The sequence below is a fragment of the Vombatus ursinus genome, unplaced genomic scaffold (assembly GCF_900497805.2).
Source record: "Vombatus ursinus unplaced genomic scaffold, bare-nosed wombat genome assembly UNPS02014820.1, whole genome shotgun sequence".
In the NCBI taxonomy this organism is placed as follows: Eukaryota; Metazoa; Chordata; class Mammalia; order Diprotodontia; family Vombatidae; genus Vombatus; species Vombatus ursinus.
Window position 1 is genome coordinate 27087935 of NW_020954598.1, and position 25313 is coordinate 27113247.

The following is a 25313-nucleotide window of genomic DNA, read 5'->3' on the forward strand; positions in this document are numbered from 1 at the left end:
GGAGGCCATAAATTTGGAAGGTCAGCAACGAGCTAGAATTTAAGAAAGTTAAAAAAGGTTTTCAGAGGCTTCTAAGTGAATAATAGAGTGCTTCCTCCACCACCCACATATCCAGGGCATCACGAAAGTCTCAGAATTTTGGGGACCAATTCAATTCAGTGTACACGTATTAAACACCTTCTATGTGCTAGGCCCTTGGCCATACAAAGACAAAATTGAAGTAGTCTTCCCACTCACATTCTTACATTGTTTTAAAAAAAAAAAATCTTAAAAAAATTTTTTTTTGCTCTGTACTTGATAAATGTCATCGGATATGAGCATGGTGGTGCCCTTCTATAATCCTTGCTACTGGAGGCTGGTTGTTAGAGCTTAGGAGTTCTGAGTTTTAGTACTGCTAAAGGGAATCAAGTGTTAACTTCAAGTCCTAATACCGGTATAGTGAACCCTCAAGTGTTGGGGGGAAGGTCACTGGGCTGCATAAAGGAGTTATTTAGTCCAATATGGAAAACTGAGATTGGGCCCCTAAGTAACTGCTGCACTTCCAGTCTGGATGAGGGAGTAAGATCCAACCTTCCTTCATCACCACCCCCCCCCCCAAAAAAAAAGAAAGAAAAGAAAAGAGGAACAAATAAAGAATGATATAGATAGCTGGAGCAATATTCAGTGCTCATGGCTGAGCTTTGCCAGTATAACAAAAAGTGTAATACTACAAACATTTACAGATTTAGTGCTGTGCCAATCAAAGGAATACTTTGTTTAGCTAGATGATAACAACTAATTTGGAGAAACAAATGATAAGGAACATCATGGCAAATAATGAAAAAAGATAATATCCAGACGTCAGTCTGTATTATAAAGCAGTAATCATCAGAACTACTTGAATGAATGAAAAAACGTTTATTAAGTACTTTTCACATGCAGAGCACTGTGCTGAATACTGGGGAGACAATTCAGTACTGGTTAACAAATAAAACTACATCAGTGAAAGAGGCTAGACAAGGAAGAACCAGAATCATCTGAACTTGGTAAACCTGAAAACATAAATTACCAGGGAAAGGACTGTTCTATTACTGTCTCGTTACACAAAAGGCCACATTCTTGTTTGTCAGTAGGTTTTTTAGAGTTTATTGTAAACGTTTGTGTAACTGAAGAAAATCTTTCCTTTTGAAGTGAATTCCAAAGTAATTGTGAAAATTGATAAACATTTTGTACATCCAGGACTGCAGTGTTGTAGGTGGGGAACAGGCAGACTTTATCGAGATTTGAAACTACAAGGAGAGATCTTAGGAAATATTTGTATGTATTGTGGTATTTCAGATTAGGTTATGTTTGGCATGTAGGATGTAAATTGGTACATTCTCATTTGATTAAGCAATTCATGCAGATTTAGAATTTTTCCATGATATCAGTGCCCAGAGTAATACCTTCTTTATAGTAGGCCCTTGATAAATGTTCATTGAATTGAATAAGCTGTTTCCTTGGCTTGGTTTCCTGTCTACTGGGGTTGTTGTGGGGTACTGGTAGGATCCCAGGTTTTGGAGTCAGAATACCTGAGTTTGAGATTTGTCTTCCATTTACTAGGGATGTCATCTTGGACAGCTCACTTTATTATATTTCTGGGCCTCAATTTCTTCATTTGTAAAATTAGAGTTTAGATTGAATGATCTTTTCCAGCTGTGATTCTGACCTTCTCTGTAGTCTTTCCAAGGTCTTGGTTCATCATTGTGGTTGTATCCAGAGGGCTTTTGGGTAATCTCTGGTGGACCTGGCTAATGAGTTGATTTGGGATGGAAGAAACATTAAGTACCTACTAAGTCCCAGGGACTAGGCTAAGTGCTGCAGATGTAAAAAAGAAGCAAAAGACAGCCCCTGCCCTCAAGGAGATTACAATTTCATGGGCGACACAACATGCAAACAGATATACACAAAGCAAACTGTATATAGGATACATAGGAAATAACAGAGGAAAGACACCGGAATTAAGTAGAAGATTAGATTTTAGTTGGGGCTTCAGGGAAGCTGGGGGAGAGGTCAGTAGTTGGGAGTGACGAGGAAGAGTTTTGTAGGCATGGAGAACAGTCAGGGAGAATGCCCAAAACTGAGAGATGAAGTGTTTTATTCATGGTACAGCCATGAGGTCAGTGTCACTGGATCAAGTTGGAGAGAGTGATCAGCAATGTCCGAAGTCAAGGAGAATGAGGATTGAGAAAAGGTCATTGGGTTTGGTAACTAAGAGGTCATTGGTAACTTTGGAGAGAGCAGTTTCTTGGAATGATGTAGTCAGAAGTCAGATTATAAAGGGTTAAGAGATTGAGAGGAAGGTGGAGGCACTGGTTAGATGGCATTTTCAAGGATTTTAACTACAAAGGGCAGAAAAGATATAGGATGATAGTTCTAGGTGGAAGGATCAAGATTGTATTTCTTCCATTTCTATGCTTTCCCCCTCATGAGAGTGCATGATTTTGAGGGCAGGGATTGTGATGTTTTTCAACTCTATCCTCAACACTGAGCAGAGGAACTTGTCATGTAAAAGATATTTAGAAATATTTGTTGAATTGGATTACGTTTGTATTCAGAGGGGCTTTTCTGTTGAAGCTCTGGGTGTGTGCTTGCAGTAAACACACCTAGAAAGGTCTGGTGGTTGTAAAAAATTAAATTGAAGCTGTTCACTAACTAAAAACCAGAATTTAATATAAAACTAGATTGTGGATTAGAGTTGAAAAGAAACTTAGAGTTCATTGAAGTCACCAAAGCGTATAGAAGTGAAATGATTTGTGCAAGGTCACATAGGCAAGTAAGTGGCAGGGAGAGCATTTGAATCCAGGTCCTCTTGGCTCTTGATCCATTGTTTTTCCCCACTCTGATTAAACCTCTGTGATTGTCTGGAAAAAGAATTAACTCCTTACTCTCTGATTGAAACTACTCTGTCTGGAAAAAGAATTAACTCCTTCCTTTCTGATTAAAACTATTCTGATTGTCTGGAAAAAGAATTAAGTCCTTCCTCTCTGATTAAAACCACTCTGTCTGGAAAAAGAATTAACTTCTTTCAAGAATGATGTGTCCTTATGTGGGAAAGGCTTCTTGGAGTAGGGGTATGTGTTGGAGGAAAGTGGGAGTTAGGGGTTTGTCTTGAATGTTGTATTCCTTTCACTGGGATGCTCTGTGTCTTGAGTTCTCCCATTTGATAAACTTCTTATGTTAACTGACTTCTTGTGTTTATAGGTGATGTTATTCCAATCCTAAGGAAGGCTGAAGGGAAAGCTCCAGGAACCTTGAGTTGAAAGAGGGTTTGATCTTTTTTGGAGAAAGACATCCTCTCTGAGCAAGCATGATTGCCAAAGGAGGGAAGACTTTGTTCAAAACTACCCTCGGTTCAGAGCAACATCTGGTGGTGAAGAAGGAAGATGATAACTGGAGAGAGAAATCTCACCTGCAGAGAAACATCAGCTCTGGGCAGGAACTCTTTCGCCAGCTCTTTAGGCAGCTGCGCTACCAAGATACTTCTGGGCCCCAAGAGGCCCTGGTCCGACTCCAGGAACTTTGCCGATGGTGGCTTAGGCCAGACATTCACACGAAGGAAGAGATTCTGGATCGACTGGTGCTGGAGCAGTTCTTGACCATCCTGCCTGGGGACATTCGTACCTGGGTTCTGCTCCACCACCCAGAGAATGGGAAGGAAGTTGTGGCCCTTGTGAAAGGTGTTGAGAGATACTTCGATGAACAAGAAAGGGAGGTGAGAAGGGTAGCTAGGTCCATGAGGAGGGGGAGGAGGGGAGAGACTAGGGGAGAAAGGTACATGGCAGGGCTCTATTTGTCCACTGCCAAGTCTGGTACCATTTGTTTTTCTATTAGGGTCTGAGCCCTCAGGTCTGGGAAGTGTGATGGAACTTGCCCTTCTTGCCACAAAATGCCGTATTAAGAAAGAATTGATTTAATTCCCATGCCATTGCCAACCTCAAATAGCATTAGCAGTGACAAAGCCTACAAAACTTAGTAGAAAGAGCATTTGGGCTTCAGAATTAAAGACTTGGTTTCTAGACCCCGTTCCATCACTTGATATTCTTGGGACCATAAGCAAATTATGGTACCTCCCTTGAGCAGCCTCAGTTTCCTCATTTGGGGAATGAGGAGAATACTCTTACCACTTTCCTCAAGTTGTAAGGAAAGCCTTGTGTAAGATGCAGAGTGCAACAGAAGAATGTTATCTGGTCTCAGTTTATCATGGATACCCTCAGTTTGCTTGGGGAAAGCAGAGCCCCATGAAAGTCTTTGAGTAACCCCCCCCACACACACACATTTGTTATCCTAAATAAGGTACTCACTGTCCTAAGGTTTGGGTTTCCACTCCCAGACCTGAATCTATGGCTTAATCTTCTCTGTAAACCTTGCACTTCCTCTAACTCATAGGAACTGGCCTAGGGCCTCTATTCTGCCCTGCCCCTCCTTTCCTAATGCCCTGAGTGATCTCCTGTCTTCCTGTGTCCATTTCCAAAGGTTCCCACTGTTTCATTCCCATAGCACAGGGATGGGGAGCCTGGGGCCTGGAGGCCATGTGTGGCCTTCTAGGTCTGGGGTGGGGCCTTTTGACTGAGTCTAAGTTTTACAGAACAAATCCTTTTATTAAGAGGATTTGTTTTGTGAAGTTTGGATTCAGTCAAAGGGCTATACTTGAGGACCTCGAGGACCACATGTGGCCTTTAGGCCTCAAGTTTTCCACCCCTGCCATAGTAGAACCCCCAAACAGGATTCTATAGGAAACTATCAGACTTGTACTGTTGCACAAAATTGTTATTTTGTACTATTGGCTATTTTTTTTTTGAAGTGTATACTGCACTAAATTCAAAATATTGTTTTCAGAATTGGCCTGCATGCTCGTGTTTCCTTCTGAATTTCCTTCTGTTTCCTTCTGTGCATTTAAAAAAAAAAAGTTTTAATGGCCCTCTTTTTTTTTTTGCATCATTGTTATTATTATTATTATTTTGGCAAGGCAGTCAGGGATAAATGACTTGCTGAGGGTCAAGTGACTTGCTTAGGTAGGGTCACACAGCTAGTAAGTATCAAGTGTCTGAGGCCAGATTTGAACTCAGGTCCTCCTGACTGCAGGGCTGGCACTCTATCCAGTGGCCACCTAGGTACATCATTATTATGAACCACTCTCCCCCCATTTAAAAACTGAAAAAACAACGGCAACAACAGAAAAAACCCCTTATCGCAGATAAGCATAGTCAAGTCAAACAAACACATCCACACACTGGACAGGTCCAGAAATGCAGTATTCCACACCTGTGGGCCCCAGCCCCTCCCCTTCCACAAAGGATTGGGGAAGAAGAGAGTTGTTTCCTCCCAACACTTCTTTGAAGTCAACCTTGTTCTTTGTAATTTTGCCACATTCAAATTCTATTGTTTTGTGGTAGTTCTTTCCATTTACTTAGTATTCATTATATGATTAGCTTTGCTTACTTCTGTTCAAATAAATTCATTTGTCTTTCTGTGCTTCTCTGTACACATCATGTTTATTGTTTCTTACAGCAGAGTAACATCCCATCACATTCATGTACCATAATTTATTTAGCAAAATGGGTCCTTAACCTTTTTTATATCCGGACCCCTTTGGCAGTCTGAACCCTTTGGACTCTTTGCCAGAGTACAAGCAGGGTTAAAAAGGAAATTAATTATACTAAAATATAGTTATCAAAATATTAAAATAAATTCATGGATCTCAAGTTAAAAATCCTTGGTTTAGATATTCCCCAATTGATGTGCATCTATTTTCTTTACAGTTTTTTGCTACCACAGAAAGTTTTGCTGTATTTTAATGTATATGGAGCCTTATTTTTTTCTTATCATTGATCTCTTTGGAGTATATGCTTAACAAAACTTCTTGTGTAGATTGACTTAGTTTTGCTTACTGCATCCTGGGTTAGTTCATAACTGCCCGGGATTCTCTGAAATCATCTCTTTTGTCATTTCTTATAGCACAATAATATTCTGTTACATTCATGGACTATGATTTGTTTAGCCAGTCCCCAATTGATGGGCAACCTCTTTCTTTTTCCTTGTAATTTGCACTTTGCTGTCTGGGGTTGAGGGCAGGGCAGGGAGGGGAAATCACTTAACCTTTGTTTCAGTTTCTTCATCTGTAAAATGGAGTTAAAAATAGCACTTACCTTCTAGGGTTGTTGTGAGGATTAAATGAGATAATTATTAAGTACTTTCTATGCTTAAAGCAGTATATAAATGTTAGCTGTTTTTCTACACTAGTGTTTTCATTTTACCCTTACTTCTTTCCCCTCCCTTCAGACTCTCTGAAAAGAGCTAATCCATCCCTAGGTCCTTGGTCTTATTTAACTATTTCAGTATCCTCTGAAGACATTCAGATTTTGAAAGGGACACTTGTGTCTTCTCACCCTAATACAAAGTTAGCATTATATCATTATATGGCCCCTTCCAGTTGCTCAAATAAGTTTATCTTTCTAGGTTTCTCTTGACTCTTGTATTTGTACTTCGAATTTCCTAAGCTCTAGTCTTTTATTTTTTTCCTTAGAAATGCTTTTAAGTGCTCTTTTCCATTAAAAGTACATCTTCCTTTCTTTTCTCCCCTCCTTCCCTCCCCCTTTCCTCCCCCTTTTCAGGGAGTGTTATTCTTGTTTGTAAGCTTGTATCTTTTGCCTTCTGGAATATTTTGTTTTAAAATCTCCTCTCATTTATCAAAGATGTTGCCTAGTCTTGTGTGATCCTGAATGTGGTCCCTTGGTACTTGAACTGCTTCTTTCTGGAAGTATTTTTTATTTGATCTGGAAGCTCTGGAGTTTTACCATGACATTTCCAGTGATTTCCTTTTGGGTTTTCTTTCAGCAAATAGCTTATAGATTTTTTTTCTGTCTTTACTTTGCCCTTTAGTTCTGCTAAATCAGGGCAGTTTTCATTTATGATTCCTTGAAATAGTCTAATAGTGTCCAAGGTTTTGTTTTTTTGTTTTGTTTTTAAATCATGAGTTTCATGGAGTCCAGTGATTCTTCAATTATCTATCCTTAACTTGTTTTCTAGGTTAGCCATCTTTCACAGTGTTTCAAGTTTCTCAGAGAGGAAGCCTGATTAATGAAGGAATTGGCAAACTTTTTTTGTATAAAGTGCTAGATAGTAAATATTTTAGATTTTGCAGCCAAGAGGCAAAATTGAGAATATTACATATATATTTCTATAATAAATTTAAACAATTTTTTATTGATGAATTCAAAATGCAATAATTGTACAAATTTTTGTAATATTGGTCTAGTAATGTGAAGAATGAACTTCTGTTTTTGGGGGGAGGATTCCATTTCACTTAATTGGGGTTTCAAGTTAGTGTTGGCTATTAAAATCTATTGCAAATGTTCATCTGTTAATGCAGTTCTGTAATGAGATGTTGCATATTTCATCTCTGAAAATGTCTTCACACAGATAGGTACTGTCAAATACTAATATTAGTCCTTGAGCACTGGAAGGCATTTATAGGATTCTGTTAGATTCTTCTCTTGAATTTTACATTTTAGCAAGTTAATAACTTCCAGTTGAAGGTTAGGTGGAAGCTCCTTAATTGCACAGTTAAATTGATTTTGAAATACTGAAATTTCTTTTGCACTTGTAATCAAGGTCCAAAAAACATTGCTGAAGCTATAGTTTGAGTTCTGAAAATATGCCACTGCAAATTTGTGGGGGAATGGTGATCTGGCTTCTTTTTTTAACTTTTGACAGTACTGGAAATGTATAAAACAGCTTGATATTACTTGTGGTTCAAACAGTACTGGTTGTCATGGAATTGACTTTACCTTGACTCTCCTACACTAAAAGTTTTTCATATAAGTGCTGTTTTGCCTCATAGTTTTTTGCCAGAATTCATTAAGAAACATCAAATTTGGGAGTGATCACTTTAATTTATAATGTTCCCAGTCTTAGTCTGTTAAAACCACCATTGTAGTGCAAAAATAGCTGTAAATAATATGTTAGCAAATGACCTAATGGGTTCCAGTAAAACTTTATTTATGGATATTGAAATTTGAATTTCACATAATTTTCATGAGAAATTAAAAAAACTTTTTTCAACCATTTAAAAATATAAAAGTCATTCTTAGCTTGCCAGTCAGGCAAAAACAACTTGAGGGCCCAGGGACACTAGTGACTTGAAGACAGTAAAATCTGAGTCAGAACCTTGCCTCAAGTGCTTACTAATTATGATTCTTGATCTCTCTGGGCTTCAGTTTCCTCATCTGTAAAATGAGATGTTACACTTGATGATCTATATGGTCCTTTCTAGTCTAAAATCTATGATCTTGTCATCCTTTAAGAACAGCTGTGACCAAAAAATTCATCCTCTGGTGACCTTCTGGTGATGGCTCTCCTCTCTTAGGGAAGCTGCCTGGAAGAATAGACGTAATCTGTAGCTGGGCCCAAACTGAAAACTTTTCCAATTTAATAGCAAGAGTTAAGAGACTCCCACCCCTTCCTTAGAAACTTAGTGGATTTGGACATTCTTTTATTTGTCTTAAACTTCTCTTGTTCAGTTGCAAATTTGACTCCTTTGGGGAATTTTGTGTCCTCCTTAGCATTTATTTTCTATATTGTTTGTGATTTTAATAGGTTTTTACTGATCAGCTTATATTTGTTTTTTAATTTAAAAGTTATTTAAAAAATTTATCAAGCATTTATTTTTCGCTTCACCCTTCTCCCTTTCGTCCCCCCAAAAGAAAAAAACAAAAAACAAAATCCTAGTAACTAATATGCATAGTATAGCAATAGCAGCCTTTTTACCCTGAAGGGGACCAACTTTGTCAGGATGACCTAATGTGGTGGACAATCCCTCCCTTCAAACATGTGTACATCTTTACTACTTGTTTGAAAAATTTGATGCCTTGCTTTCTCCTTTGACTCCTGTCTTGTTTCTCTTTTTACTCTAAAACTTATTTAAAAAGTAGTCTATAAATCCATTTCTTTAACTCCCAATTCCTTAATATCTGAGAGCAGAGTTAACCCTCTGACAGTCTGGTGAAGCAGAATAATGTTTTTAAATACATAAAATAAAATATATAAGATTACAATAGGAAATCAATCATATTGAAACACATTTAATGAAATGTTGAAAAAACAGACTCTAGGTTTAGAACTTTTGCCTACTAGCCGTGGCAGGGTGACTACTCTTAATAAGGCTGGGACTACATTTGTAATTTTATTAGCAAAGGGATTCCTTCTCCCTATGCAGGCTGGTTCCTCTGCCACTTAGAGAGCTGCCTGGATTTAAAGTTCCCAGCCTTTGCAAGAAGCAAACTTATAGGGTGCAGCAGGCACTGCAGGATGTTTTAAATGTCTGACCAAACTACATAAACAGAATTTTGAGTTATTTCTTTTAGCCTAGAGACACAGTGGAAAAAAATCACTGAGACACTAAAGTAAGGCTACCTTGAATCAAGAAAAGATAGGCAACCTCCTCCTAGATCATTGAGAAGTTTACAGGACGTGCCCCAGCCCACACAGCTGATAAGTGTCAGATGTGGGATCTAAACCCAGCTGCTCCTGATGGTAAGAACAGTTTCCCATCAAATTGTCAAAACCAAGGGCTTAGTGCCTTCTCTGTTGGTCATCCCTTTTCTTCCTGCATATTCAAGGCTTTGGCCTTAATACTGTGCTCCTCTTTCCCTCCTGATAACTTTCTCCCTCAAGAATTTTAGTTGCCATTCCAGCTTCTGCTGTTATCTCTATGTCTGTCAGCGGTAGCCTCTTTCTTACAGTTAGTTGGCCTCTAAATTTTTGAAAGCATCTTTGACTTTTCCCCAATAATAGTCAGAGCTGATATTTACCTAGCAATTATTACTTTGATTATATGAAGTAATTTTCCCTAACCTTCCTTTCCCCACTAGTGTATTACTTTTCTCTTTCCGTTCTTTTAAGATCAAGACATAATAGAACCACATCCTGGTCTTCTGTCTAATTAGGCTCTGTAACTCCAGATAATATCAGCATTCAGAGGAGACACATGTATCATCTCACCACGTTAGAACATAAGGAGTTTTATCATTATTTTGTCCCTTGTCCGTTCCTGTTTACCTTTTTATATTTCTCTTAGCTCTTGTTTGAACTTCAGAGTTTGTACACAGCTCTGGTCTTTTCATCAGACGTTTTTGGAAGTTTTTTAATCCATTAATTTAAAGATCCATTTATTTACTCTTTATGATTATACTCAGTTTTTCAGAGTAAGTTATTCTTGGCTGTAAGCCTACCTTCTTTACCGTCTGGAAGACTATTCGAAGTTCCTCTCTTCATTGTATGTGATCTTAGCCCTAGCTCTTCATTACTTGAATTTTTTCTGCTTTCAGTATTTTTTCTATAACCTGGTAGAAGATTTGGATTTTGGCGATAATGTTCCTGGGAGTTTTCATTTTGAAATTTTTCGTGAGGTGATCAGTTATTTCCAATTTGTTCTCTGGTTCTAAGGGGTCTAGGCAGTTTTCTTTCAAAATTTCGTGAAATATGATATCTATGCTCTTTTTTGGTCATGGCTTTCAGGTAATTCAATTTTTCTTGTTTTTTTTCCCTCCTTAATCTGTTTTCCAGGCCAGTTGTTTTTGTGGTTAGATACCCTACATTTTCTTCTTCTTCTTTTTTTTTTTTGTCTTTTGACTTTAATTTTTCTTGTTTTCTCACAGAATCATTGGCTTCTATTTGGTCCATTTTCATTTTTAGGGAGTTTGTTGTTTTTGCAAGGTTTTCTACCTCTTGTGCCAGCCTAATTTCCTTTCTAATTCTTTCTTCCATAGCTCTTATTTTTTTTTCTTCTAGTGCTGTCGTTTCATTTATAAAAAAAAAATTCATTAAAAAAATTTTTTTTTACCTCTTTAATTCTTCATCTGTCCTAGGGATCCTATTTGAACTTGTGCGCATGCTGCCTTTTTTTTTTCGTTAAGGGTTTGCTTGTAACTGTTTTGGAGTCATTTTCTTCTTCTAGGTTTGTATCTTGAGCTTCCCTGTCACCAAATAGCTTTTTATGTTAGGGCTGGGTTTTGGCCACTTCTAGAGAGAAAGTCTAGACTAGTCCTGTTTCTGCTTTCTTGGGGGTATTGAGTGTTGTGTTGTTTTAGGATCTCCCGGCACCTCTGTCTCAGGACACACAACATGCTCCCAAAGTGGTCTGATCTGGGGGGAAGGTCTGATCACTGCCTGCTGGTCTGAGCTCTGCAAATTCCTACCCTGGGTTTGGGTCCTGGAAACAGTGGACTGTTGCTAGACTCAGCCATTGTTAGCCAGCTGGGCAGCTGTGCTGGCTAAGAGGGACTGAACAGCAGGCTCCTTGTTACTGTGGGATTCTTGCCCTGGTTATTCTTCTGCAAGCTTCAGACTGGGCTACAAGCTGAAACTGAAATCCCATTCTGCTCTAGTGGCCAGCCACACAGCTGCTGATTGCTTCTGGACTTTATTACTTTTCCTCGGGTACACAGGGTAGGCTCTGTGACTGCTCCTTATTTTGGAATGCTGCCTCTAGGCATTGGTCCCCTCCTCAGTATGCCCCAGATGTATGACCCAGTACTGGATGGTAAGAGACAGAAGTGCCGGTCAGCAGCCAGTTAGCTTGTTCCTGTATTCCAGATGAGGTTTCAGTGCCCCAGTATGGGTCTGGGATGTCTTCCTGCTCCAGTGCAGCATGCTTCTGGCCTGATCCTGTCCCCAGTGTCCTCAGACTTCTCTGTCTCCTTTTGCCAATCTGGACTGGACAAATGACTCTCTGTGACTTTTTCTTGACTTTGACCATTAGGGTCCTGTCTGGTCCATTTTCTAGATCTGGTTGGAGGAGTTGGGGTTGGGGATTCTTCCGATCACTCTGCTATCTTGGCTGTACCCCTCCAGGGCTCTTTCTACTGCACCATGCTGTGCCTTAGTGCTGAACTAGATGAATTTGTAAGTGCCTTCCACTTCTACTCATAATCTGATCTCACAAGGCAGTTGTGAGGAAAGCACTTGGTCATTGTTCAAGTGCTATAGAAGTGGGAACTGATGTTACTACTCCTTATTCCGTAAGTGTGGTTGATGCTTCTCACTTCTGTGATATCTAGAATGCACTTTCCTCTCCTGGTTTTCTGAGTCCCATCCTTTCTACCCTGTATTCCTCTGGGATGGTGGTTTCTTCTCTTAGATTCAGGTTCCTCTTCCCGTGATGATTAACTCCCAGGCCTAATTGTACCTCCTTGTTTCTAGGTTTCAGCCCGAGCGCAGGTTCAGGACGTGCTGTGGATGGGGACTACATCTCTGGGAGCAGCGCAGGAATCCCTTCCTATTCCATCCTTCAGGGATTACTCCTCACGCAGGACTCATTTGGACTCTGCCTTTGACACTGGGATGTTCCACCTCCAGGATCCCCCAAAAGGTACCTGCTGTCCCTCACACTGTGGTCCCGCTTCGACTGACTTGTTGCTCAGTCCTTCTCTCCTTTGTAGCAGCTTCCCTTCACCTTCCATTGTCCCAGACCTGCTCTGTCTTTCCTTTGAACTTCTTTCCAGCATGTCTCTTTGAGAATAGTCTTGCTCTCAAGAAAGTTCTAAGGTAAACTTACTTGTACCTTTTTATCACCATGCGTTTTCAGAGACCTGGGTATGTTATTTCAACTATGTGGAGAGCCAGAATCACACCAGAAGGCCTGGGCTCTGATCTTGGCACAGTCACTTATTACCTGTGTGACTTTGGGGAAAATCTCTTAAATTTCATGGGCCTCAGTTTAAAAGGAAAGAATTGAAAGTATTTTTCTTTAAATCTTCCAGCTGTAAGTTCTGTGCACCAGTTTGGTTCAAAGGATTTGAGTTTGGGTTTGAGATTGAGTCTCAGCTTTGCTAAACTAATTGTATTGGTCATTTTTTCTGCTTCCTGGGTTCATTCCCACCCCCATCCACTGCCCTGCCGCGTGGTATAGGGACCATTGCCATGTGCATACGACAGACTTAAGAGCTGATTCTGTTTCCTAATTTCCGATTCTGAAACAGTTAAGACTTTGGAGAAAGGCTGTATTTGTTTCTTTTTGTGTCTGTTGAACTGGGGTCGTTAGTGGTGGGACGAGGGAACTTCCTGGGCAGGGGTCTCCCTCATGCCTCTTTCTTTTTAGTTGCTCCAACTCCCCAAGTACCTGACGTTTCTCAAGAGGGGAGCAGAGGAGATCAGGTGATGGCTACGTCTCCAGAAGCTAGATTGCAGGTAAATTGTAACTCTCTTTGTCCATTCTAAGATTGTCACTGCAGCACCTTCCCTTGTCCTGGGATTACTCTGTCCACAGCAGGTAGCCTCCTGACATTTCAGCACTGGTTATCTCTTACACAATTCTGAACCTTTCCTTCTGTATCTCTTCCCTACTTTAGAAACAGATATTGTCCCTCATGCTCTTTGGTGGATGTGGGACAACAGAATTGGTTTGTTTCAGGACTCTGTGATGTTTGAGGATGTGGCCATACACTTCAGTGAGGCAGAATGGTCACATCTCTCCTCTGCTCAGCGGGCCCTGTATAGGAACGTGATGCTGGAGAATTATGGGAATCTGGCCTCTCTAGGTAAGACCCTTACTCTTCCACATTCCCTGCCCAAAGCTGTCACAAATTGCTGATGAGTTGTTCTCCGCTTATCACTTGTTAGTGTTCAGAAGTCACATGTTCTGACTGCCCTTTCACCAGGATTGCCAGGCAGGGCTTGTTCTTTTGGTCCCTTTGCAATGAGATAGGAACCTTTTTGGCTTGTTCCCCTGGAGACATTTCCCATAGAGGTTAATTCTGTGTAGGTTGAAAGTGTACAATACATCATTCTTGTTGTCTGCATGGGTCTCCACCCTCCTTAGTACCCCCACTTTCTGATCCTTTTTGGTCTTTTTGTAGAAGGTATTTTTTGTGGGATCTAATAGTCTGTTAGATTTATCTAGGTGTTCCCAGTGCAAATTTTCCCACTCTGAGAATTTTCAGTCTTCTTCCTATCCAAGGAAAAAAAAGGTAGCTGGGCTAAATATTTCCCCCCTGCTCTTTGGGAGCATAGATCTCAGCTTCCTTTCCTGGTCCCTTTCATCTCCCTTGATGTCTTCCTCCCATAGGCTTCCTGGGTATTTTCTTCCTTTTTCCTCAAGACATTGGGTTGAGGTGGAGCTCTGGGACAGAATGATGCAATTCCCTTCTTGATCTTCTTTTATTCTCTTCCCTTTGAGCAGCAAGTCCATTTTCCAAACCTGCTGTGATTTCCAAGCTGGAGCAAGCATCGTCGGACCTTCAGGAAGCCCTGGATCAGGAAGATCTGAAAAATACTTGTGCAGGTGAGAAGGAAAACAAATTAAAACAACTCTAAAGTACTACCTCATACCTATCAGATTGGCTAATATGACAAAAAAAAAAAGGAAATTGACAAATGTTGGAGGGATTGTGAAAAAATTGGGAAACTAATGCACTATTGGAGTTGTGAACTGATCCAACCATTTTGAAGAGCAGTTTGGAACTATGCCCAAAGGGCTATAATACTGTGCATACCTTTGACCCAGCAATATCAGTACTAGGTCTGTATCCCAAAGAGATCAAAGAAATAGGAAAAGGTCCTATATGTACAAAAATATTTTTAGCAGCTCTTTTTGTGGTGGCAAAAAATTGGAAATGGAAGGGATGCCCATTAATTGGGGAATGGCTGAATAAGTTGTGGTATATGATTGTGATGGAATATTATTGTTCTATAAGAAATGATGAGCAAGGTGGTTTCAGAAAAACCTGGGAAGGCTTACATGAACTGATGCAAAGTGAAGTGAGCAGAGCCAGGAGATCATTGTACATAGTAACAGCAATATTGTATGATGATCAAATGGGAATGACTTAACTATTCTCAGCAATACAGTGATCGAAGACAATTCTGAAGGACTTAAGATGAAAAATGCCATCCTCCTCCAGAGAAACAACTGATGGAGTCTCACTGTAGATGGAACCATACTATTTTACTTTATTTTTTTTTGTCTGTGTTTTCTTTTGCAACATGGCTAATACAGAATTATGTTTCACATGACTGTGCATGTGTAACCTATATCAAAATGCTTGTCTTCTCAAGGAGAGTGGGAGGAAGGGCGGGAGAGAATTTGGAACTCAAACATTATAAAAAAACGATTGTTAAAAATTGTTTTTACATGTAATTGAGAGAAATAATAAAAATATTCTTTAGAAAAAAATCTCTCACTCTAGCTCTCTCGCTCTCTGCCTTTCTAAACTCTGGCCAAGTTGGAAAGCAGACAAGAGACACAGATAAGAGGGAATCTTTGTTCCTATTCTGCAAATTAGAGACTAAATTTGTGACTGAAATGTAATTTTTCTACTGTGAATTTCCAAAATGTGGTTTGAATATTTTTATAAATGCTGAAATATTTTATTGAATTTTGGGGTAAGAGTTTGTTTTTAGAAAAAATAAGAATAAGACTTTGTGAAAGTTACAAGGAAATAGCATTTAGATCTTTTATTTCTTTTTCCGTGGAGAGTGACAGATTTATTGTTTTAGTGTAAGGGAAGATGTTTATTTCACTAATTAAAACGGTTGCAGTTTGCAATTTAAATTTATCTAGTACTTAAGAACTGCCTATTATTAAATCTTTGCATGTATAGAGAGAAGGTTGTTTAAATTAGGGAGCAACCAAAGAATAAGTAAAATTTAATTTGGAAGAATGTTTTGGTGTTACTGCTGTATTTTCTTCTTGCAAATGATAGAACGACTGAATTGTCTAGGTAAATATAAAGTCTTTCTAAAACCTGAAAGGCAATAATATTATAGTTAATTGGTATTCTGTATTAAAGATGTGTGCTAAATTGTAACAAAAAATAATCAGTGGAGTGAAGATTAGTTTTATAGATAGTCTGGGGTATGAGTCAGAATATAAAAGAAACAGAACAGGTGCAGATTTAAAGGGCTTTAATCAAATTCCACTGAAGGGAAAGAGTTCAAACAAATAAGAGTGAGATGAGAACAGGTAGAAAGTCAAAGAGAGTTGTAGTCTGTCTGTACTGACTGAAGGGAGGTTTTGATCTCGTTGAGATAACAATGAGAAACTTTATGTGGTTATTCTTTTTTTAAATTTAATTTCTTTTGTAGTTATTTATGATATGGAAACTACAATAATATATTTACAACATGGAATTATTTGAAGATAGTATACTAAAATTCTGTCCTTGAAGGACCATTAGGGCATGTTTCAGTAAAATCCTCTTGGACCCTAAAAGAGGGAGATGAGACTGTAAGACTGCCACTTTAAGTCTTGAGCAGTAGACTAACTGAAAGTAGCAGTTCCTGTAATGTGAAGTGATTAACAATAAATGGCCCTTGGGAAAATTGAGATGCCATATGATATCATTTGTACATAGAGATCCAGATGTGACTGAATTTTTTCTAATCTAATTTTTAGGGAGATGTGTTCTGTGAGGATGATTGGTATATTTGACCCTTTATAAGTAAATCAGACCTTAATGGAAAAGACATATAATATTTGGCAGCAAGGTACTATATTTAGAAATTGCAAAAATAAGTTTTGTTAAAAGTATAATTGGATCAGAATTACTCTATACTGGTCTTGAATGAACTTAGTATAAAATGCAAAAGGTGATAAGGTGGATGATTTTCTGTGTAAGATAATCTGGAAATGCATTCCACCAAGTTGATGTCATTTGACTGGCAATAAGTTTTATGTTTTAAATACGTAATATTGCCTATGTTATTGTGTTTCTAAATTTTCTTTTATTGTGAATTGTGAGAAATCATGGTATAAGAGATACTATTAATTGTATTATTTGGACTTTTAATTGTTTTGATTTGGAGGCTGTGAAATTATTAATTATCAGTCTGTTGTCATAATGTTTAAATCTATCAAACATTTAATTGGGTATATTTAGAAAGGAGGAATAATAATTGTGGGAAAAGGGAAAAAAAGACTTTGTAAAATCTTATTTATAAGCCTGCCAGGTTTCTTGGGACCATCTGTTTGGGTGAAGTCATAAAATCTTAGCCTTGTGGAAGAACTTGCTAAATGTTGTAAAATTCCAAAATAATGAATTTTGAGAAAATTACTGAGAGTTTTTGAGAGAATTACTTAGAAAATGGGATCCCCTCTTTCATTACCAACACTTCTTACAAAAAGGGGAGAGAAACAAGTTTGTAGGATAGAAATGATTTGTGTGATGATTTGTGATTATGAAAATTATGAAATTACACCTGGAATAGCATATATTGAAGTTACATCTTAAACCAATTTAGTCTTAACAGACTTCAGTCTTAAAGATTTATTTTTGCCTTAAGGAATTAATATACAATGCCTTAGCCAGTATTTTTCTGTGTTTATATGTTTATATAATATATATTATATATGTAATATATAATATGTAATATTATACATAATATTATATATGTAATATATAGTATGTAATATTATACATAATATATATTTATATAGCATATTCACTATCTGTGTTTTGATAGTATATTCACCATTTATGTAGAATTTTCTTTATTTTTCATGATTGATTTTTATGCCAGGATGAGTCTTAACTCAAGAAGAACAAAGGATATTGAATGATTTTTTTTTAAAGGCTTGGTAAACTTTTTATTCTTAACTGTTATTGCAACAACATGAGAGAAATAATAATAACAGTAATATTTTTTTTCCCCTGGTTAATCCTGAGCCTGGCTATGTACTCTGTGAATAATTGCATGATTGGCTATTCCAAAAAAAGTTAACTATGACTCTTACCTAAAATCAAAGAGAACAAAGGATGCTTTATCCTGTTATACTTCTGTTAAATCACTTTTTACCCTCAGGCTTAGGCTTGAGGGAAGAATCATGCTTCTCCTTTTTCCTTTCATAGCAAATTCCTATAATCTGGGTAGGTTAACTGTAAAAGTTTTGTTGTTGCAATACTACATCTATTAATTGAATAATACTGAAACATCTATTAGGACTATATAGCCCTATAGGACTATAGTATATATAGTAATATATATGTTATAAATATAATTATATATAGGACTAAAGTATAGGACTTTATAGGACTAAATAATAGGACTAAAGTAAAAAAAAATCTTATTTTTTAAATATTAAGTTTTGGGCAATTTCGTATCCTAAGCAACTAAGTAAATGAATTGTTGGGGTTGCCAGCCCCTTGCTAATAGTGATGATTTCTTCTTAAGGGGGGAATTAAGACAAAGATGGAAAAATTTCCTAATAAGATAAATATGCTTTTTAATTTTCTAATTAAAGAAAATAGTCAACTTTGAGGAAACAACTGGGTTAGACTTTTCTCTAAGATGCATATAATTGGCTTCCAAATGTTTTCAGTGAAATAATAAATTTTAAAAAATTGGATTGAAGATTTTACATATAAAATTGCATTAATAAATGTGAAGAAATTTTAAGTCATCTTTTCCCTATTTGAAGTAACTGTCTGGTAATTTAAAGAGACAGAAGGGCCCATTTCACAAGTCAGGACCTTATTGATTCTTTTTAAGACTCTTCCTTCAGTCTGTTGCTGGCAGTGTCTACATCAGGTACAGGGTTTAGGTAAATAGAAATAGCAAGTGGTATGTAATAACTGAAATTCTCTGAAGTTTTACATGAACTATAGGTTCTTTATTTGATGCTCTTCTTGTAGCTTTATTGTTAATAAGACCAGAACCATAAGGCTTCAGCAGGTTTTTTTACCACGTGAATACTTAGTTATTGCAAAATCAAATTTTGAAGGTTGTACTAAATTGTATTGGATAATCTCTGGAGATAATTTGGAACCAGAGAAGCAGATCTTCAAGGAGGAGCCCTCTAAGAGCTTCCCTGAGAATAAGACCTATTCCAGAATGTTCCATAGATGTTTCCAGGGACCACATTGATTACCTGGGACATCTAGGACTTGAGATGAAATGTGCTGATTAAAAAGACATTGGGAGTGGGTTATTAGGATACAGGGAGACTTGATGTCATTTAATAGTGATAATCGTCATGGTATTACTTTGGCCTTTTGGTCATGGTGTTTATGTTTGCTGAGTTTTATTGGTTACCTTGGTGGCATATAAATCTCCCCTCTCAAATTAGTCCACAGTGAGCCTTCCAAGGAGTTTGAATCTTTCGTTTGAAATTAAGAAGTTGTTTCAGGCCACAAGTGATTCCAGCTCCTCCCCTCTAGATTGAGGTAGATTCTTTAGCAGTTCTTACTATGACTCAGGGAGAGGTTTGCATTAAAATTAATCAGTCTTGTTTGTATATTAACCAGTCAGGAGAAATTGTGAAAAGGCTACATACGATCCAACAGGTTACAGGAGAGGCACAACTACCCACCCCACATGATCCCTGGGGGAGTCCTTATTCTTGGTCATGTGGCTACAGAAAATGGCTTGTTAGCCACCCTGAGTAAGTGGGCCCTGATTGCCTTCTGCCTTATAATCCTGTTGAGACTTTGTATTAGTTACTGTGTTAAAGCCTGTTCCAAACGTGCTTCTTAGAAAGGCTTACGTTAGTGCATACAGCTGATACTATGTTAAAAATCTTATAGATGAATATCCACATGAGACATGTCTCCCATAAGTCAAAGTGGGGAATTGAGAAATTGAGAAAATCAAATTGATTCTATTTTGTAATGAATTTCATTCTGTTTCTCCACTGATATTTTGTATAACTGCCTAAGTCACATTTCTTTGTCTCTGAGTTAAGTTCAAAAGTTCAGTGTTCCTAAAAATCACTGTGCTGTCTTTGTTGAAGAAACCTGTTGTCTGCATCACTAGCTGTTCCTGCAGGATATAGGTGGACACCAGGAAATCTGTTATCTCTGTACCACTAGCCATCCTTGCAGGAATCAGGTGGACACAACTTATCAGAATTCCCTAGCAACAAGAAAGATACTCTAGTCCTTTCCACCTATAGAGGTTAGATGACTTGATCCTATGTCCTGCCTACATTTCTTTGATTTATTTTTTTTACTTCCCTAAACTATAAGAAGTCTTGTAAGTTTCACCTTGTGGTCTTTTTGCCTACTGAGGAGTAAGGCCTGATTTGTTTGCAAATTGCATGCCTTTGGCAATAAATAGCTTTGCTCAGACTTAGTTTCTCAGTTCAATTGTGATAACTAGAGATGTTGTATAGAGGGCACTTTATAAATCCTAAAATGATCTAGAAATAGTCATTTTTATTATTCTTCTATTGTACCCTCAGTTATTATTTACCAACTCTTGGTTATTCCTGTTCCATATTTCCTTTATAGAATGTACTTCTCCCACCTTCTTTCTCTCATATACTCCCTTTCTACCACAGAATATAAGGCTTGGTTTGTTCTTTCCAATTTATTTTTTCCCATTTTTAATATTTTTCCACCCTTTTCCACTGAATGAATGAATGAAAAAGCGTTAGGTCCTAGGCCTAATACACATAAAAAAAGCATTGCAAAACTTTGGGCAAATAAACAGAAATGCAAGTCAGTCCCTGCGGAATGCGTTTTCTAATAGGGGAGAAAACACATAGAGGAAGTTTTAGCTGCAAGTCATATGAAAAGGTCCCTAGGGTACAGTAGCCAGTCAGATGGTAATACATCTTTTTTAATGTCCTTTCCATTAAGAAAACCATTTCAGTTTCTGATGGTGAGCTATTTGACAGTGTCAAGGACTTTAGTGATGAGAGCTTTTTTTCTTTTTTTGAGTCTTTAGTAGTTGTAGCTGCTGGGGAGGCAGGAGCTACAGCCCCTGCAAAGAAAGCTGCCAGGTTACATTTCCATTAGATTTATCTTCCCTAAATTATTTTATAAATGACTGTATATCCACTTGGAATTTATGGTCATTTATGATGATTAGATTATAAGCTCCTTGAGGGCAGGGACTATCTTTTGTCTCCTTTTGTATCCCTAGCATTTAGTGCAGTGCCTGGCACATAGTAGTCTCTTAATGTTTATTGGATTGAACTGAATGTAAAATGTGGATTGAATCTTATTTTTTTACCATATCAGTATCTACTTTTTCCAGTAGTTTTTATTGAATGATAAATTCCCTTCCAAAATCCATGTTTCATATTATCCCTTGCCCATATTGTCAAGCTCTTTTTTTTTTGGATTATCCAAAAGCCAGAGAAGCTAGTCTTGGATTTAGGAAGACCTGGGTTCAAATCCTCCTTCTGACACATACTGGCTACCTAACCCAGGGCAAGTGATTTAACTCAAAACAGTTGCTGAGCTGCATTGATAGAGGGAGTTCCTTATGCCAATAAAATCCTAGATCCAGCCATCTTCACCCCCCTCCCCCCCCCCAAAAAACCATGCACATTCAGAACATTTTTGTATCAGTTGATACTTTTTTCATCCCTTATTGGAGTATGTGACAATTCTTGATTTCCTTTTATGCTAGATGGTGAACCCCATAATGAGGATGAGAAGTTGATTGTAAATCAGGAAATTGGTGAAGAAGATTCTCAAGCATCATTTCTGGGAGATCTCCAGACCAGTGTTCCTGAGCAGCCTCATTTTAAAGAGTCTTATGAACACAAGATCAAGAGGGAGAAGCAGGGGGGCAATTCAGCTGTGGAAATTAAGAAGAGAAGGGAGAGAGATTTCAAGTACATGGCAGGCAAGGATATAAAAGCCACTACAGGGGAGACAGGTGAGAATTTTGAGAGACATTTAAGCTCAAACCTTGTTAGTCATCAAAGAGTTCCCAAACTAGAGAAAGCCTACAAATGTGATGAGTGTAGCAGGTACTTTAGACATAGTTCAGACCTTTTTCAACATCAAAAAACTCATAGTGGAGAGAAATCCTTTAAATGCAGTGAAGTTGGGAAAGCATCCAGTCATACTATAGGATTTGGTCAAGCTCAAAGAATAAAGGGTGAACATATGCCCTATAAATGCAAAGACTGTGACAAGTCCTTCAATCATCGCTCACATCTCGAACACCACCAAAGACTTCATACACGGGAGAGGCCGTATAAATGTAAAGAGTGTGGGAAGACCTTCAGGTGGAGCTCCAACTTTGCTCGACATAGAAGAATTCATAGTGGACCAAAATTCTATAAATGCCAAGAATGTGGAAAAGACTTCACTAGAATTTCCCAGTACATTATTCATCAAAGGGGCCACTTTGGGAAGAAATGCCACATAAGTAATAGATACAGTAGAACTTTGAGGCACATCTCAGCATTTAATAAACATAGGAAAGTCCATACTGGGGAGAAATGCTTTAAGTGCAAAGAATGTGGGAAGACTTTTACAAGAAACAGAACCCTTCTTGATCATCAGATAATTCATACTGGAGAGAAACCCTATAGATGCAAAGAGTGTGGGAAAACTTTTACAAGAAACAGAACTCTTCTTGATCATCAGAAAATTCACACTGGGGAGAAACCCTATAGATGTAAAGACTGTGGGAAAACTTTTACAAGAAACAGGAGCCTTGTTGAGCACAAGAGAATTCACACTGGGGAGAGACCCTATGAATGTAGTAAGTGTGGGAAAGCTTTTAATCGTAAGTCATACCTTTTTCTTCATGAGAGAACTCATAACCAAAAGAAACCTTATAAATGTAACATTTGTGGGAAAGACTTTAGGTGGGGCTCAGGCTTTGCTCGACATCGAAGAAGCCATACTGAGGAGGCCTATGATAAAGGTAATGAGCAAAGAAGAATTTTTTGTCGTAGATCTGACATTCAACACCAGAAAATCCACACTGAAAAGAAGTCTTATATGTGTCATGAATGTGGGAAAACTTTCACTCGGAAGAGAACCCTTATTGATCATCAGAGAATTCACACTGGGGAGAAACCCTATGAATGCAGTCAATGTGGGAAAGCTTTCAGTTGTAAGCCATACCTTATTGTACATCAGAGGACTCATATCTTTAAAGCTCATCGTGTCATGAATTGCTGTGAATGTAGTCAATGTGGAAAAACCTTTTCTCAGAAGTCATCGCTTATTATACATCAGAGACTGCATACTGGAGAACAACCTTATAAATGTAGTTTCTGTGGGAAAGGCTTCAGGTGGAAGTCAAACTTCACTCAACATCAGAGAAGTCACACTAGGATGAGACATTATAAATGTCAAGAATGTGGTAAAGTCTTCAGCCAGAAAGATAGACTGATTGATCACCAGAAGATTCATAGTGAGGAGAAACTCTTTAAAGGTCAGCAGGGTGGCAAAACCTTCAGTAGGAATACTAGACTTACTGAGCATCAACGAAGACGTGGTTGTGAAAAACCTTATAACTGTAGTAAATGTGGGCAGTCCTTCAGCTGTGCCTCAGTCCTTAGCTTACATTGGAAAATACACACTGGAGAGAAACCTTGTGAAAATGATAGTACAAAAACATTTTCCCAGAACTCAAGTCTTACCTCACATCAAAAATTCCATATTAGAGAGAGAGTCTATAAATGTAACATGTGTGAGAAAACCTTTTGTAAGAAATCCCAGCTTCTTATGCATGACAGATTTCACACCCGAGAGAGACCCTACAGATGTAATAAATGTGGAAAAAAGTTCAGATGGAGCTCAAACTTATCTCGACACCAGAAAAGCCACTCTGCAGAGTAAATTGTAAAGTAAGGATTTTGTAGTTCTGTAGCCATTACTACAAAAAACATCTTCACTAAGGAGATCTCGGCTGTGTCATTGATAATTCTCCAGCGGGAGATTTGAAGACTGATTTCTTTCCTGAAGGGGAGTTTCCATCATACTCATGGACAGACTCAAGAATTCCCTACATCTGTCAGGAAACCTGTCCCTAGAGCAGTGTTTGTAAAAATTAAGGGAGATATTTTAAGCCTGTTTTTAATTGAAGCAAATCATAAGAGGTAATATGATACTAGCAGCAGGAAGATTTGTCTTCCATTTCCCCCCCTTTTGACACTAGCTGTGTAACACTGGGTGGCAAGTCATTTAGACTTTGTAAAGGCAATCCTTTTACTATCTAATTGATTCTCTGTTTCACTCTTCACACTTTGAGAATATCTGAAAACTCACTAGTGCTCATCTACAAAGTGATATATGGGTCAGTGCAAGGAATTACAAAATCCAAAGGGCTAGGGGTAGGCTGGAGGGTGGGGCAGGGTGTATGGGGGTGTGTGGGGGTGTGTGGAGTGTTCAGGCAGGAGGGAAAGAGTTGTCCCTTGATCTGAGAGGGAACTCAATGAAGAGGGGATTGAATTGGTTTCCCTACAAACATAATTTGTTTTTTGGCCTAGAGAGAAGTCTGAATTTGTATGAAAGGAGTTACACAATTTTTTTTTATTAGCATTTATCTTCAGCCTTATAATGCTGTTCTTTGTAGTTTTGACTTGGGAAATCACTACTCATTGTTATGTTTCCTTGGACAGGTTCAGGCCTTCCCATCTGAGTCATTTCAGGGAATTAGAACACATGATAACAACATTTGTATTCTTATATGGGCCAATTGTATTAAATGATTATTTTCAATTGATGTATTTTCACTGTATTGTCATTCAAGATTAACTTTAATTAAAATTAAATTTTTAAACAGAAGCAGTCTTTGATTTATTTTCAGGAGTCTTCCACTTTCTTTTCTTTTGGTCCTAGACACACATCTTTTTTTCTATACCCTGTCACATATTTTCCATAATCATCTGTTATTTACATATCAGTTATTCACCATGGCAACTGAAGTTTAAGTGCATATATCACATGTGAATGAAGTGTATATAGAAGTAAAAATTAGTGTAGGGGCAAATGTATTAATCAGAAATATATTAGGAAAATTGAGAAATTTTATATTGTATGTATTACGTGAAAGTTAAATTCCCAGCAGCATACATATTAAGCAATCAAAACATTAGTGTAGCTTCTAATCTAGTAACAGATATTTTATGCCTCCTTTTTAAAAATTTTGTTCTATAGGAGAGTATAAGGATGTGTAACAAAATTCTCTGGGAGTGTTAAAGCTCTGATAAACCACACCTTAGCATTTCTGTCTCTTTCCACGTAGGCCTATTTGCCCTGGAAAGACTGTTTCTCATCAGTTAATATGTATGGGATCTAACTGCATCCATGAGGCCTCTCAGGTATCTTCTTCTTGACCTCAAGATAGTCCCAGTGAGCGGTTGTGTGATGTAACTGTCTTCAGGCCCTTAATAGAGATCTAATTACTTCCCAGAAGCCACTGCAACCCCTTGCCATCCTTCCTAGTATTAGTTGCGCCTTAATTCATTACTACCACCACCACCAGCCTGGTCTTGCAGAGGGAGTCAGTACTAATCATTCCCCACACTGCTACCTCCAGACTTCCTTTCTGTGGCCATCTGTCACCAACCTCACCCTCTCCCTCTCCTCCCACCTTTGCAG

The 25313-nt window shown here is 38.0% G+C and overlaps 1 protein-coding gene across 1 annotated transcript in view; it reads left to right on the forward strand.

Moving 5' to 3' along the window:
• The window catches only part of LOC114024190 (zinc finger protein 420-like), a 24962-nt gene extending 468 nt beyond the window's left edge, over positions 1–24494 (forward strand). Inside the window, exons 2-7 of the mRNA XM_027837155.1 lie at positions 3223–3733; positions 12220–12388; positions 13118–13206; positions 13430–13556; positions 14198–14299; positions 21373–24494. Of these exons, the coding sequence (XP_027692956.1) occupies positions 3329–3733; positions 12220–12388; positions 13118–13206; positions 13430–13556; positions 14198–14299; positions 21373–23549 (3069 nt within the window). The 5' untranslated portion in view covers positions 3223–3328 and the 3' untranslated portion in view covers positions 23550–24494. The remainder of the gene's footprint in view (positions 1–3222; positions 3734–12219; positions 12389–13117; positions 13207–13429; positions 13557–14197; positions 14300–21372) is intronic.
• The last annotated feature ends 819 nt before the right edge of the window (positions 24495–25313 follow it).